The sequence below is a fragment of the Trichechus manatus genome, unplaced genomic scaffold (assembly GCF_000243295.1).
Source record: "Trichechus manatus latirostris isolate Lorelei unplaced genomic scaffold, TriManLat1.0 scaffold00249, whole genome shotgun sequence".
In the NCBI taxonomy this organism is placed as follows: Eukaryota; Metazoa; Chordata; class Mammalia; order Sirenia; family Trichechidae; genus Trichechus; species Trichechus manatus.
Genome location: NW_004444185.1, coordinates 2,892,673 through 2,906,557, shown reverse-complemented (window position 1 = coordinate 2,906,557; position 13,885 = coordinate 2,892,673). Strand labels below are relative to the sequence as shown.

Genomic DNA, 13,885 nt, shown 5'->3' with positions numbered 1-13,885 from the left:
CACCCCCGCCCTTTATTCGCCCTTTGCTCCCATTTCTGTATCTTTCGTGTATGTACTGATACAGTGTGTTTTTGTAAGTTGCTTCAAATCCTTTGCAAAATGATGGCTGGATAAGTGAAAAAAAAGTATACAAACATAAGTGTAATACGCCTGCCGACCAGATCACCCTGTGATTTAAGGTCTGGACAATCTCAGTTCAACCCCTTTCCCCATCTGGTGAGAAGCCTATTGCCCTCTCGAAGATTTCAGTGAAATATTCGAAGCTCAGTTTTTTAATCGCCCCTGGCTGCAGTTGTAACCTGGCTCTGTGTGCATGAAAACTTAAAATTGAACATTAGACTTCTCTGCCCAGACTCGGCACTTGCTTTGATTGCATTAGCTGGGAGAGTTCTCTGTTTCTTCCCTGGCTGCTTTCCAGAAAGCTAAGAACATCCTCCCAGGTTGATAAAGCAGGCATTTCGGCTCTCCCCAGCCCCATATCTGAGCGCCAGAGGCCTAACTCGCCCATCGAGGTTCACCAATGTGCCCGGGCAGCCCATAGGCCTGAGAGCAGATTTGAAAAGTGTGGTTTTCTCTTATCCTGCCCACAACCATGCGGGCAAGGGGAAGGGGCCAACACGGAGCACTTCCTCCCCATATGTGTTAGTGTCCTATATGTTGTTACTGTCCTAACAAATACAAGAACAAATTGGGTAGCTTATAAGAACAGAAATTTATTGTCTCCTAGTTCTAGGGGTTGGGAGTCCAGAATCAGGTTGTCAGCCATGTTGAGTCCTTCTGAGGGCTCTGGGAGAGAACCTGTTCCATGTCTCTCTCCTAGCTCCTGGCGATGGCCGGCGATCATTGGCATTCCTTGGCTTGTAGCCGCATCACTCTAATCTCCGATTCCACCATCACATGGGGTCTCCCTGTGCATCTGTGTCTCTTCTCCTCTTTTTACAAGGACACTCATGCTATTGGATTAGGACCCTCCCTTCTCCAGCATGACCTCCTGTTAACTTCACTGATTAACATCTTCACAGGCCCTATTTCCAAACAAAGTCACACTCACAGGTACCAGGGTTAGGAGTCAGTATATCTTTTGAGGGGACACAATTCAATCCATAACACCGTGTAACTTTGCCACCTCACCTAGAAACAACTTCAACCTTTGCATGAACAAATGGTCCCCTGTCTTCCTTGCACTCTTGGAGCTGGGCCCTGCTCCTCCTCCCTGGGGCTGAGAAACGTCTTGGAGATTGGAGGGAGGGAGGGCGGGCAAGCTTCTCTGTGCAGTCACGTCATACTGTTAGGCAATTCTTTTCTGCAAGGCGGGGCTGTTGGTCGACTTTTTTGTCAGAGCTGAGGAGAGCAGTTAGAGCTGGTGCTTTACTTCCTCACTGGGCATGACCCTAGGCCCGGCTCCATGGCTCAGCAGGGCCAGGAGCGGAAGATGGCAGGTGGGGGCAGCGACCTCAGCGTCAGGTTAGTCTTCATCTCTCCTTGTCCTTTATCTCTGATTGTTGTTTTTCTTGGGTGCCTTCAAGTTCAGCTCATAGCCACCCGTGTGATAGAGTAGAATTACCCCACAGGGTTTTCTAGGCTGTACTCTTTACAGGAGCAGATCGCCAGGTCTTTCTCCAACAGAGCCACTGGCTGGGTTAGCAGCCCAGTACTTAACCATCGCACCACCAGGGCTGCTTCATTTCATGTAATGTCAGCATTTTCATTTGTTGTTTATTTCTACCCAGCCTCATTCCACAGCTATGTAATAGAAGGAGATAGAAAAAGAACGAGGACATCAGATTTTTAACACTGCAGTGGGGTAGCTGCTGGGGAAACTTAAGACCACCCTGATTCACATCACCTGCTTCTTTCTTCTTCCTTCCTCTTCCTTCCTTGTAACCGCTACCCCGCTGGGCTGGCACCATTTGAACTCTGGGGTTCTTTCTGAGGCTTTGCTGCGGCACTGGATGTTTCCTCATGATCTCTGAACCCTGTCATTTCCCCCAGGCCTCCTTTATCCCCACCCCAAATGACAGCTCTGGCCAGAAAAGATCTTTTTAGAACAATTGAAATCCAAACCAAATATCTGACATTTTCAAACTCTGTCCAGCCCACGTGGTTGGAGGCCAGCTCTGCTCTGAGCCCATCTCTGCAGCCCTGAGCCCCAGGTTTGACTCATTGCCTCTGAACACTTGGCAGGAGGAAGTGAAAGTGGACAGGGCCTGACACAGGCAGATGCAAACAGGTGGTGAGTGTAGACTGCTCTTTTAGAGGGAAAGGGGTATTAGAAGGATGAGAGCTTTTTTTTTTTTTATAAATATAAGACAAATGCATATACAGTAATATGTTGTTGTTTTTAAAAATTTAAAAAGTGTAAAACTGTATGGAAAAATTTTCTCTTCCCTAGTCTCCTCAGAGGATCCCTGGTGTCTCAGTGGTTAGAGCTCTCAGCTGCTAACCAAAAGGTTGACATTTCAAACCCACCAGCCTCTCCTACGTAAAAAGATGTGGCAGTCTGCTTCCATAAAGTTTTACAGCCTTGGAAACCCTATGGGGCAGTTCTACTCTGTCCTAGAGAGTCACGATGATTCAGAATGGACTCAACTCCACGCAGAGGGTTTTTGTTTTTGGACCTCACCATTTAGTTGAGACAGCCAGGCTAAAAGGGATTGGAGTTTGGCAATTGTCCTTTCCCAGGTCAGATAAGGCTTTGTTTTCCCTTGGAGAACAGGCCTCTGTTGTGGAGAAAGTCCTGAGATATTTCAAAAAGGGTTCTCTAACCCTCTCCCTGCCAGAACCATGAGCGATTTTTCTTAGCTTTTCACTGTGAGAACGTGGTAGAGCTTCTGGAGGTAAAACCCATAACCGTTTGAGAGCCCCCTGAAATTGTGGCCCCCAGGAGGTTCTCATTCTCATGCTAGTTCACATTCTGGTCCCTGCAATTCATCAAACTTACTATTTCAGTATGTCCACCAGTGTATGGCTCCAGTGGCTTCTGCTCCAGGCAAGCTGATATTGGCTGTGCTTCTCCGGGTCACCTGTCTCTCCAGAATTCGGGGTGACGGTTTGCTCTGTGACTTCAATTCTCAGATGTGTACAAGAAAAGTCACTAATTTTAATTTGTTCAACTTTTTTCTTGTTGTGAGGATGGGAGTGTCAAGTTCCAAGCTCTTTACGTGCTAGAGCTGAAATCAGGATAACAAACTTCCTAAATCTCTATAAATTATTTTAAAAATCTTTTTTTTTGTTTTAAAATTTGGATTTACTGTAATGTTGTTTCATAGACAGAGAATGTAACCTGTTCGATTTCTTCTTATTACTGTTGATTTAGACTAATTCAGGGTTAAATACATAGTATGTTGTTGAGTGTTTAAGGCCAAGCATTGTTAATTTTGCTTGTTTTTTTTTACTTAGATCCTATATATTTTTCTTCCTTTTTTAAACATATGCCTGATGAGATCACAATAGAGAGTCCTGGACAGAGCTGGAGAAAAATGTAGAACAAAATTCTAACTCACAAAAAAAGACCAGACTTACTGGCCTGAGAGAGACTGGAGAAACCCTGAGAGTATGGCCCCCGGACACCCTTTTAGCTCAGTACTGAAGTCACTCCTGAGGTTCACCCTTCAGCCAAAGATTAGACAGGCCCATAAAACAAAACAAGACTAAAGGGGCACACCAGCCCAGGGACAAAGACTAGAAGGCAGGAAGGGACAGGAAAGCTGGTAATAGGGAACCCATTTCGAGAAGGGGAGAGTGTTGGCATGTTGTGGGATTGTTAACCAATGTGATAAAACAATATGTGTACTAACTGTTTAATGAGAAACTAATGTGTTCTGTAAACCTTCATCTAAAGTACAATAAAAATAAATAAATAAAACAAACCAACAAAAAAAAAAAAGCCTGATGAGTTAAAGAAGGAAACTGAAATGATTTTTAACATCCATGAAAGATTTGTTCATTAGTAATCTTAAATTTTACTTTTAAAATCCATATACCATGAATTTTGCTTTCTGTCTTGTTTGCATTTGCTTAACGTAAGTTGACCATCTTTGACTTTTAACATATTTAATGTCATTTCGTCTTTGTTGTGTTTCTTAAAGTTAGATTCTATTTTGACCATTTATACTCTAAAATGGTCATTTAATGTGCTTTACATGACATGTATCTTTGTATTTGGAGTCTTTTATGGATTGAATTGTGTCCCCCAAAAATGTGTGTCAACTTGGCTAGGCCATGGTTCCCAGTATTGTGTGGTTGTCCACCATTTTGTGATCTGATGTGATTATCCTGTGTGTTTGTAAATTCTAAGCTCTATGATGTTAATGAGGCATTATTAGAGACAGTTATGTTAATGGGGCTGGACTCAATGTACAGGATTAGGTTGTATCTTGAGTCAATCTCTTCTGAGATATAAAAGAGAGAAACAAGAGAGAAACAAGCAGAGAAGAGAGGGACCTCACACCACCAAGAAAGAAGCGCCAGGAGCAGAGTGCGTCCTTTAGACCCGGGGTCCCTGTGCTGAGAAGCTCCTAGACCAGGGGAAGATTGATGACAGGGACCTTCCTCCAGAACCGACACAAAAAGAAAGTTTTCCCTGGAGCTGGTGCCCTGAATTTGGACTTCTAGCCTCCTAGACTGTGAGAGAATAAATTTCTGTTAGTTAAAGCTATCCACCTGTGGTATTTCTGTTATAGCAGCACTAGATAACTAAGACAGAGTCTCTGGGAGGTGCAAATGGTTAACACACTCGGCTGCTATAACAGAGGCTCCTTGAAAGAAAGACCTGGTGATCTACATCTGAAAAATCAGTCATTGAAAACCCTATGGATCACAGTTCTGCTCTGATAAACACATGCATCACTAGAGTTGACTCGACCACAGTGATTTTTTTGCTCTTCTTCCTTATGATTTTGGGGTACTTTTTATATCTTATGCCTCTTTGTTTACTTTGTTTTCTCTGTTCAAGGAAAACAGATTATGTTTCTTTATTTTTCATTCTTTTGTAAGAGATATAGTCCCATTTTGACTCTATTAGTTACTTTTAGGTTTTCCAGTGAATCCTCTAACATACGTTTTCCTAAATTGTAATATTCTATGTGGAACCATGTCATCTGAGTTTACCTTTTTGAAACAAGTAATTCAACCCAGTTATTTTAATTGCCCTACTCTAGTTTTAAAGTTTGTTTATATAATCTGAAGTTTTAGATTAAATTATTATGTTATTATTATATTAGTATATATCCTCTCTATCTAGAACAGTGGTTCTTAATCTGTTTGTTCTCAGGATCCATTTATATTCTTAAAAATTGTCGAGAACCCCAAAGACAAAGACTTTGTTCATGTGGGTTATATCTATTGATATTTACATATTAGAAATGAAAAGCTTGAACATTTAAGAATATTTATTTATTCAGTAAAAATGATAAGCTCGTTGCTTCTTAACATAAATAACATACTTTGAGTCTCTTTTAAAATATAGTTATTTTGCATGAAAGTATGCTTTTAAAGAGAATCAGTCAGTAAGAAGATTAGCATTGCTTCACATTTTTCTAAATCTATTATCTGGCTCAGTAGAAGACAGTTGGAGTCTCATATCTGCTTTGCATTGAATCTGTTACAATATCACAGGCCTCATAGCCTCTGGAAAACTCCACCAAACACTCATTAGTGAATGAGAGAGAAAAAGGGCAAATAACATATTAGTATTATTATAAAAATAGTTTTGACCTTGGCAACGCCCTAAAAAAGTCTTGCAGATCCTGGGGGTTCTGGGGCCCCTGGACCACACTTTGAGAATCATTGTTCTAAAATAATTTTTTGAGATGTGCATTAAAATAGAATTTACAATTTGTAGACATCAGTATTTGTCTTAGTTATCTAGTGCTGCTATAACAGAAATACCACAAGTGGATGGCTTTAACAAAGAGAAAATTATTTTCTCACAGTCTAGTAGGCTAGAATTCCAAATTCAGGGTGTCAGCTCCAGGGGAAGGCTTTCTCTGTCAGTTCTGGAGAAAGGTCCTTGTCATCAATCTTCCCCTAGACTAGGAGCTTCTCCACACAGGAACCCCAGCTTCAAACGACACACTCTGCTCCTGGCACTGCTTTCTTGGTAATATGAGTTCCCCCTCACCCCACTTGTTTCCTTTCCTTTTATTTCTTGTAAGATAAAAGGTGGTGCAGGCCACACCCCAGGGAAACTACCTTTACATTGGATCAGGGATGTGACCTTAGTAGGGGTGTTACAATCTCACCCTAATCCTCTTTAACATAAAATTACAATCACAAAATGGAGGACAACCACACAATACTGTGAATCATGGCCTAAGCAAGTTGACACATATTTTTGGTGGGCACAATTCAATGCACGACAGTATTTTAACTTGTTTTAATGATGTCTTCCACTTCTTTGGTAACAGAACTTTGCTGGTACTGGTTTCTTGATTTTGTTATTATAGTACATCATCAGATAGCTTTTTCAGACAGTGTATCAGTAAGAATGGGGTAGATTATTCTATGGGAATGTCCTGATGTAAACACTAGACTGACACTCCTTTAGAAATCAAAACAAAAATTTTATTGAAGGAATAATTTCATTTCACAAAATAGAGAAATATATGGCATACAAAAGACCGCAGTGTGTGTTCTGCCTTCCAGGTAGAATAGCAGAGTATTTAACAGGCAGACTATACAAATGCAAATGGTTTCATATCAAACAGCATACAGGGGAAGGAGAAATTTACAAGGGGTTGTCAAACTACAAACTTTTCTAACATCAATTTCTAGCTTAACACAAATCTCTTATTCCTGATACAATTTGACTAAGACTATATTTCTAAAGTGACACGTATAAACATTCTTGATGTGGGGGGTTAGTGATGGATTGTAGGCTGAGTCAAACCTAGTTGGAGCCCTTAGAATGTAAAGTCGACTATTAGTTTGGAAAGAGTGAAGATTAAATCAGCTCTAAATCTGAAGCCTTTTGAAATGTAAACATTGCCCATTTGACTAAGAGGGAGTAAGTTAGGGCCCAGGCATTCACCGAGTTTATTGCCTGAGAGCAGTCAAGATAGCAAGTTTATTTACATAAGTTAAAGCTCAAATCTCTGCACTCTTTGTGTTACAGACAGTCAAGATTTTATAGCTGAGATCTACCTCCTTATTTAACAAACTGAGTCTCTACCTTGTTTAAAATTTACAAAGAAATAAAGTGGAAAAATCCCAGAGAGCAAAGATTTAATATGGGAGTCAGGATGTGGACCTAAGACTTGATATATACCTATCTTGGCTATAAAATTATTTACAGGTTCTAAATTCATTTAACATATCAGTTTTATCTTCTAACCTTCAGTTCACCAAGGCAATTTTCTGGGGCCAGCTACATAAACAGTCTTAAGAGGCACTGAGTAAATCTCTATGTAGGTTAGAAACTTTTACTTCTGTCTTCTTTGTTTTTCAAGCAGTAAAACTTTGACTCTTTAGAAGAGTAGAAATGAAAATCTTAGTTTAATTCAGAATGGAGTTTTTAATTTAGGTCTGAAGTCACCCAATTCAGATAAGCCAGCATCTCAGATTCTAAAATTCACAGCCATAGGAACAAACAACTTCAAAATATCAGGCGATCCAGTGAGTCTCTGCTTCAGGGAACCCTCATCCTGGCCACTGGATGATGAGCAGCTGGCGTCTGAAATATTGCCAGTCACCATGCCGTGACTAGCATGGTGCCAGCTCTGAATTCTTCTGCCAAAGTGACACATATAACTTACACAATCTTAGCTTTGCCCAGAAGGAAATAATATTGAAAAATGTGTGACCTAGGTGGAGCCAGCAGGCACTATAGACAGAAGCACCATGCCATCCCTCTGCAGCAAAGACCCAAAAAACTAAGTAAAACAGATACAAACATCAATCCTGGAACCCTAAGTACCAAATGAAGGGATAAAGAATTTGATAAAGCACTGAATGGAATAAGAAACTGACAGAGCACAGAGAACAAGGAAAGTTACGGAGTGGAGATCCCATACCAGCTAATGTGGTCGGATTCATCCTGGGCTACAGCCACCAAAGAACACCAGACAGGGAGCTCCCAGCAGGAGACAGAACACCCAGTAACCAGGGATACACACTTTCCCACCCCCATCCTTCTTCCTTCTATGTGGCTTCCACTGCTTGCCAACAGGCCATGGTTTCTCAGCTGGAGAGATGCTAGCTCACTGCCGCAGGGTCTGCCCTGCCTCCACCAGCTGGCCCCTTCAGTGCCATTTTTTATTTGTTTGTTTTAGTTTGTATTTTTGTTTCTTTGTTTTTTGATTTATTTTTTTTTTGGCTTTTTGTGTGTGTGTGTGTGTCTCTCTCTCTCCCTTCCTTCCTTTCCTTTCTCCTGCCCAGCTAGCCCCATGTGCCATCCTCTTCCCTTCTTGAAGGGCTGTGATTTTTTTGGATTATTTGCTTTGTTCTTGTTTGTTTGTTTGTTTTTGTTGTTCTTGTTCATTTGTTTGTTTTTTGGGCTTTTTCTGTTGCTTCTCTCTCTCTCTCCCTTCCTTCCTTTCCTTTCTCCTGTTCAGCTAGCCCCACGAGCCATCCCCTCCCCTTCTTGACCGGGTGTAATTTTTTGGTTTGTTTGCTTTGTTCCTCTTCTTTTCTTCTTTTTTCTGTTTCTTCTCTCTCTCTCCTTTCCTTTCTCCTGCCCATCTAGCCTTGTACACCACTCCCACCCCTTCTGGAGGGGAAGTGCTGCACAGCTCAGTTGAAGAGTCACTGTGAGTGGCCTCCCCAGGTCTGTGCCACTGTCACTGACTGGCTCTCTCAGTGCCATTTTATTACTGTTTGTTTGGGGTTTTTTTGGGTCTATTTTTCTGTTTGTTTTTGTTTCTTGTCTCTCTCTCTCTCTCTCTCTCTCCTTTCCTTCCTTTCCTTTCTCCCATCCACCCAGCCCTGTGCGCCATCACCAACTTCTTGGTGGGCTGTTCTGTACCGCTCGCTTGGCTGGAGAGCCTCTGGCACACAGCCTCTCCAGGTCTGTGCTGCCCCCAAAGGCCAGCTCCCTCAGAGCCATATTATTTAATTTATCTTTTCTCTTTTTCCTTCTCCCTCCCAACTAGGCCCTGCACCATCTCCACCCCTTCCTGATGGGTCGTGCTGTGCAACCCGGTGAAAGAAACATCAGCTTGCCAACACGCTCATTCTGCCCCGCCCCCAATGACTGGCCCCCACACCACCATATTTTTTTTGTTTTTATTTTTTTATTTGTTTGTTTACTTGTTGGTTTCTTTTCCTTCTCTCCTCTTTCCTTTCCTTTCTCTAGCCCACCTAGCCCCATGCACCACCCATGCTGCTTCTCGACCCACCGAGCCACACTACTCAGCTAGAAAGCCACCAGCACACAGCCTCACAGGTCTGCCCCACACCCACCAGCTGAATCCTACCACACTGCCATTTTATTTCCTTCTTTTTTAATTATTTTTTTCTACTTCGTTTTTCACTTTTTTAAAATTTTTTGGTCTTTCTCTTTCTTCTTTCTCTTCTTTCACACACTCACTTAGTTCCACACATCACATCCTCTCCTTTCGCTTCTGCCTATCTGCACTGTGTGCCGAGTGCCATGCCCCCAAGCAGTACTGATGTGGTCCCCTGGACCCCGCCCTGCACTGCCCCAGCCCGCCCCAGTCACCCCCAGTTTGTGCCACAAACTACCCACCCCTGCCCCTCTACCCCCACTGAACCCACCATGCTGCATCATAGCTGAGTGATCAGCCCTGTCCACTTGGACAAGGTGGTGAGAAGTATCGGGCCCACAGGTGAGCAAGCAACAAAACAGACACAGCCGGCCTGCCCATATATAACCAAATAAAACAAAAAAGCAGGACAAAACAATCAAATCTACAATCAATAAATGAGGAAAATAATTTCTGCAGGTCCTGGAGACAGCAGACAATATCAAAACATATTTTAAAAAACAGGAGATGGTGGCTCCAGAAAACAAGCAAAAAACAAACAAACAACAACAACAACAAAAAAAAATCAGATGATCTTCCACTAGAAGAAAAGGCACTGGAACTACCTGATAGGTAGTTCAGAACTCTAATATTCTGGGTTCTCCAACAGATGAAGGAAAATGCAGACAAAAATAAGGGAAAAAAAGACAAAATCATGGAAAAACAGACAAAACAATGGAAGAAATCAGGAAAATAATACAGGAACAAAATTTCAAAAAAAAAAAAAAACAACTAGAAATCATACAAAAACAGCCATTAGAAATCCAAAAGATAAACAACAAGATTTCAGAAATGTACTTGCAATAAAAGATTTTAGGAGCAAATTAGAAACAATGCAAGACAGGATCGGGGAAATTGAAGACAAATCCTTGTATACCACTTTGTTGGACGAAAAATCAGAGAAAAGAACAAAGAAAAATGAAGGAACCCTGAGAATGATGTGGAATACAATCAAAAGCAAAAATTTGTGTGTGATCAGAGTTCCAGAATAGGGAGAGAAAATGGAAAACACAGAGAGGATCATTGAAGATTTTCTGGCAGAAAACTTTCCTAATATCATGAAAGATGAAAAGTCGACTATCCAAGAAGCTCAACAAACCCCATATAGCATAGACCCCAAAAGAAAAAAGTGCCAAGACAGATAACCATATTCTCTAAAACCAAAGACTAAGAAAGAATCCTGAGAGAAGCTCAAGAAAAATGAAAAGTCACATACAAAGGGGAAACAATAAGACTTAACCCTGATTACTCGGCAGAAACTATGCAGGCAAGAAGGCAATGGGATGACATATATAACATTTTGAAAGAAAAAACCACCAAACAAGAATAATATATCATGTAAAACTCTTGTTCAAATATGATGACAAAATTCGGACATTTCCAGATAAACAGTAATTAAGGGAATACATAAAAACCAAACCAAACTTACAAGAATTATTAAAGGGAGTCCTTCAGTTACAGAGCTAACAATATCAGCACATAAGGCAGTACATAAGGCAGCATCAACCAGATACCAGCCTAGATAAGGAACTCTCAAGGATAAAATAAAACTAAAAAATTTACAACAGGGAACCAGAAAGGTCAATCCACAAATGACAACAATGTAAGAACAATAAAAGAGGGAACAAACAGTGTAGGTATAGAACTTTCAAATTCAGAAGAAGTCAAGGCATTATCAAGTAATAAAAGACTGGTTTAAACTTAGGAAGATAGGGATAAATTTCAAGGTAACCACAAAGAAAGTTAACAAACCTACTCATCAAAATAAAGAAGAAGAACATAAAGTCTCAGTAAACACAAAATCTACAAAAAAAATAAACAAAATGAATTCAGCTCAAAAGAGTATGAGGAACAAAGGAAACATCAGCACCACAAAAAACAGTAAAAAATGACAATAAACTCACACCTATCAATAATCACACTGAATGTAAATGACTTAAATGCACCCCTAAAGAGACAGACAGTACAGAGAGGATAAAAATACAGGACCCATCAATACACTGTCTACAAGAGACACACCTTAGAAACAAAGACATAAATTTATTAAAACTCAAAGGATGGAAAAATATATATCAAACAAACTGCTACCAAAAAAAGAGCAGAGTGGCAATACTAATCTCAAATAAAATAGATTTTAAAAAAAAAATCCACCATAAAAGACAAAGAAGGACATTGTATGACGATTGAAGGGACAATCCACCATGAAGACATAACCATAATAAATATCCATGCACCCAACAACAGGGCTCCAAAATACATAAAACAAACTCTAACAGCACTGAAAAGAGAAATTGACAATTCCACAATAATAGTAGGAGACTTCAACATACCACTCTTGGTAAAGGACAGAACATTTAGAAAGAAACTCAACAAAGATACAGAAGATCTATATAGACATATATAGAACACTCCACCCAACAGCAGCAAAGAACACATTCTTTTCCAACACACATGGAACATTCTCCAGAATAGACTGCATCTTAGGCCACAAATCAACCCTCAACAAAATCCAAAACACTGAGATAATACAAAGTATCTTCTCCAATCACAATGCCATCAAAGTAGAAATTAATAACTGGAAGAGCAAGGAAAAAAATCAAATACTCTGCTTAAAAACTACTGGGTAATAGAAGGAATAAAAGACGGAATCAAAAGATCCCTAGAATCAAATGAGAATGAAAACACATCATACCAAAACCTTTGGGACACAGCAAAGGCAGTCCTCAGAGGAAAATTTATAGCAATAGATGCACATATCAAAATAAAAACATTAGCCACACAACTCAAACAAATCGAAAGAGAACAGTAAGAGAAGCCCACAGCCACCAGAAAAAGGAAATAATAAAGATCAGAGCAGAAATAAATAAAATAGAGAATAGAAAAACAATAGAAACAATCAACAAAACCAAATGTTGGTTCTTTGAAAGGATCAACAAAATTGACAAACCATTGGCCAAACTGACAAAAGAAAAACAGGAGAGGAGGCAAATAGCCCAAATAAGACATGAAATGGGGGACATTACAACAGACCCAACTGAAATAAAAAGGATCATAACAAAGTACTTTGAAAATCTAGAGGAAATGGACAAATTTCTAGAAACACACTACCTACCCCAACTAACACAAACTTAAGTTGAAAATCTGAACAGATCCATAACAACAGAAGAGATTGAAAAGGTAATTAAAAAGACTCCCAACAAAAAAAAACCCTGGCCTAGATGGCTTCACTGGAGAATTCTACCAAACATTCAGAGGAGAGCTTATACCAGTATTACCCAAATTATTTCAGAACATAGAAATGGAAGGGATACTTCCAAATTCATTCTATGAAGCCAGCATAACCCTGATACCAAAACCAGGCAAAGACACAAGAAAAAAAGAAAATTATAGACCAATATCTCTCATGAATATAGATGCAAAAATTCTCAAAATTCTAGCCAGTAGAATTCAGCATCATATCAAAAAAATAATACACCACGACCAAGTGAGATTCATACCAGGTATACAGGGATGGTTCAACATTAGAAAATCAATCAACGTGATCCACCACATAAGTAAAATAAAATAATCACATGACCATCTCAATCAACACAGGAAAGGCATTTGACCAAGTCCAACACCCATTCCTGATAAAAACTCTCAATAAAATAGGTATATAAGGGAAATTCCTCAACATAATAAAGAACATCTATACAAAACCAACAGCCAAAATCATTCTTAAAGGAGAGAGGCTAAAAACATTCCCCTTGAGAACAAGAACAAGACAAAGATGCCCTTTGTCACCACTCCTATTTAACATTGTGCTGGAAGTCCTAGCTAGAGCAATTAGGAAAGAAAAAGAAATAAAGGGCATTCAAATTGGTAATGAAGAAATAAAACTGTCCCTATTTGTGGATGATATGATACTATATATAGAAAACCCAAAAGACTCCACTAGAAAACTACTGGAACTAATAGAAAGATTCAGCAGAGTAGCAGGATACAAGACAAACACACAAAGATCAGCTGGATTCCTATACATCAATAAAGAGAATGACAAAAGGAAATGAAGAAAACAGTAACATTTATAATAGCCCCTAAAAAAATAAAATACTTAGGAATCAATCTAACCAGGGATGTAAAAGACCTATACAAATAAAACTACAAAACACTACTGCAAGAAACCCAAAGAGACCTATATAAATGGAAAAACATACCATGCTCGTGGATAGGTAGATTCAACATTGTGAAAATGTCAATTCTACCCAAAGCAATCTACAAATACAATGCAATCCTGATCTAAATACCAACAACATTCTTTTTTTATATATATATATTTTATTGTACTTCAGGTGAAGGCTTACAGAACAAATAGTTTCTCATGAAACAGTAGTACACATGTTGTTTTATGACATTGGTTAACA

The 13,885-nt window shown here is 39.7% G+C and overlaps 1 protein-coding gene across 5 annotated transcripts in view; it reads left to right on the top strand.

Moving 5' to 3' along the window:
- Positions 1 to 1,347: 1,347 nt before the first annotated feature.
- LOC101360546 (nuclear body protein SP140-like protein) overlaps positions 1,348 to 13,885 on the top strand; it is a 73,061-nt gene continuing 60,523 nt past the window's right edge. For all 5 annotated transcript variants that reach the window (XM_023724475.1, XM_023724474.1, XM_023724471.1 and 2 more), the window contains exon 1: positions 1,348 to 1,464. In XM_023724475.1, the coding sequence (XP_023580243.1) occupies positions 1,406 to 1,464 (59 nt within the window). In that variant the 5' untranslated portion in view covers positions 1,348 to 1,405. The remainder of the gene's footprint in view (positions 1,465 to 13,885) is intronic.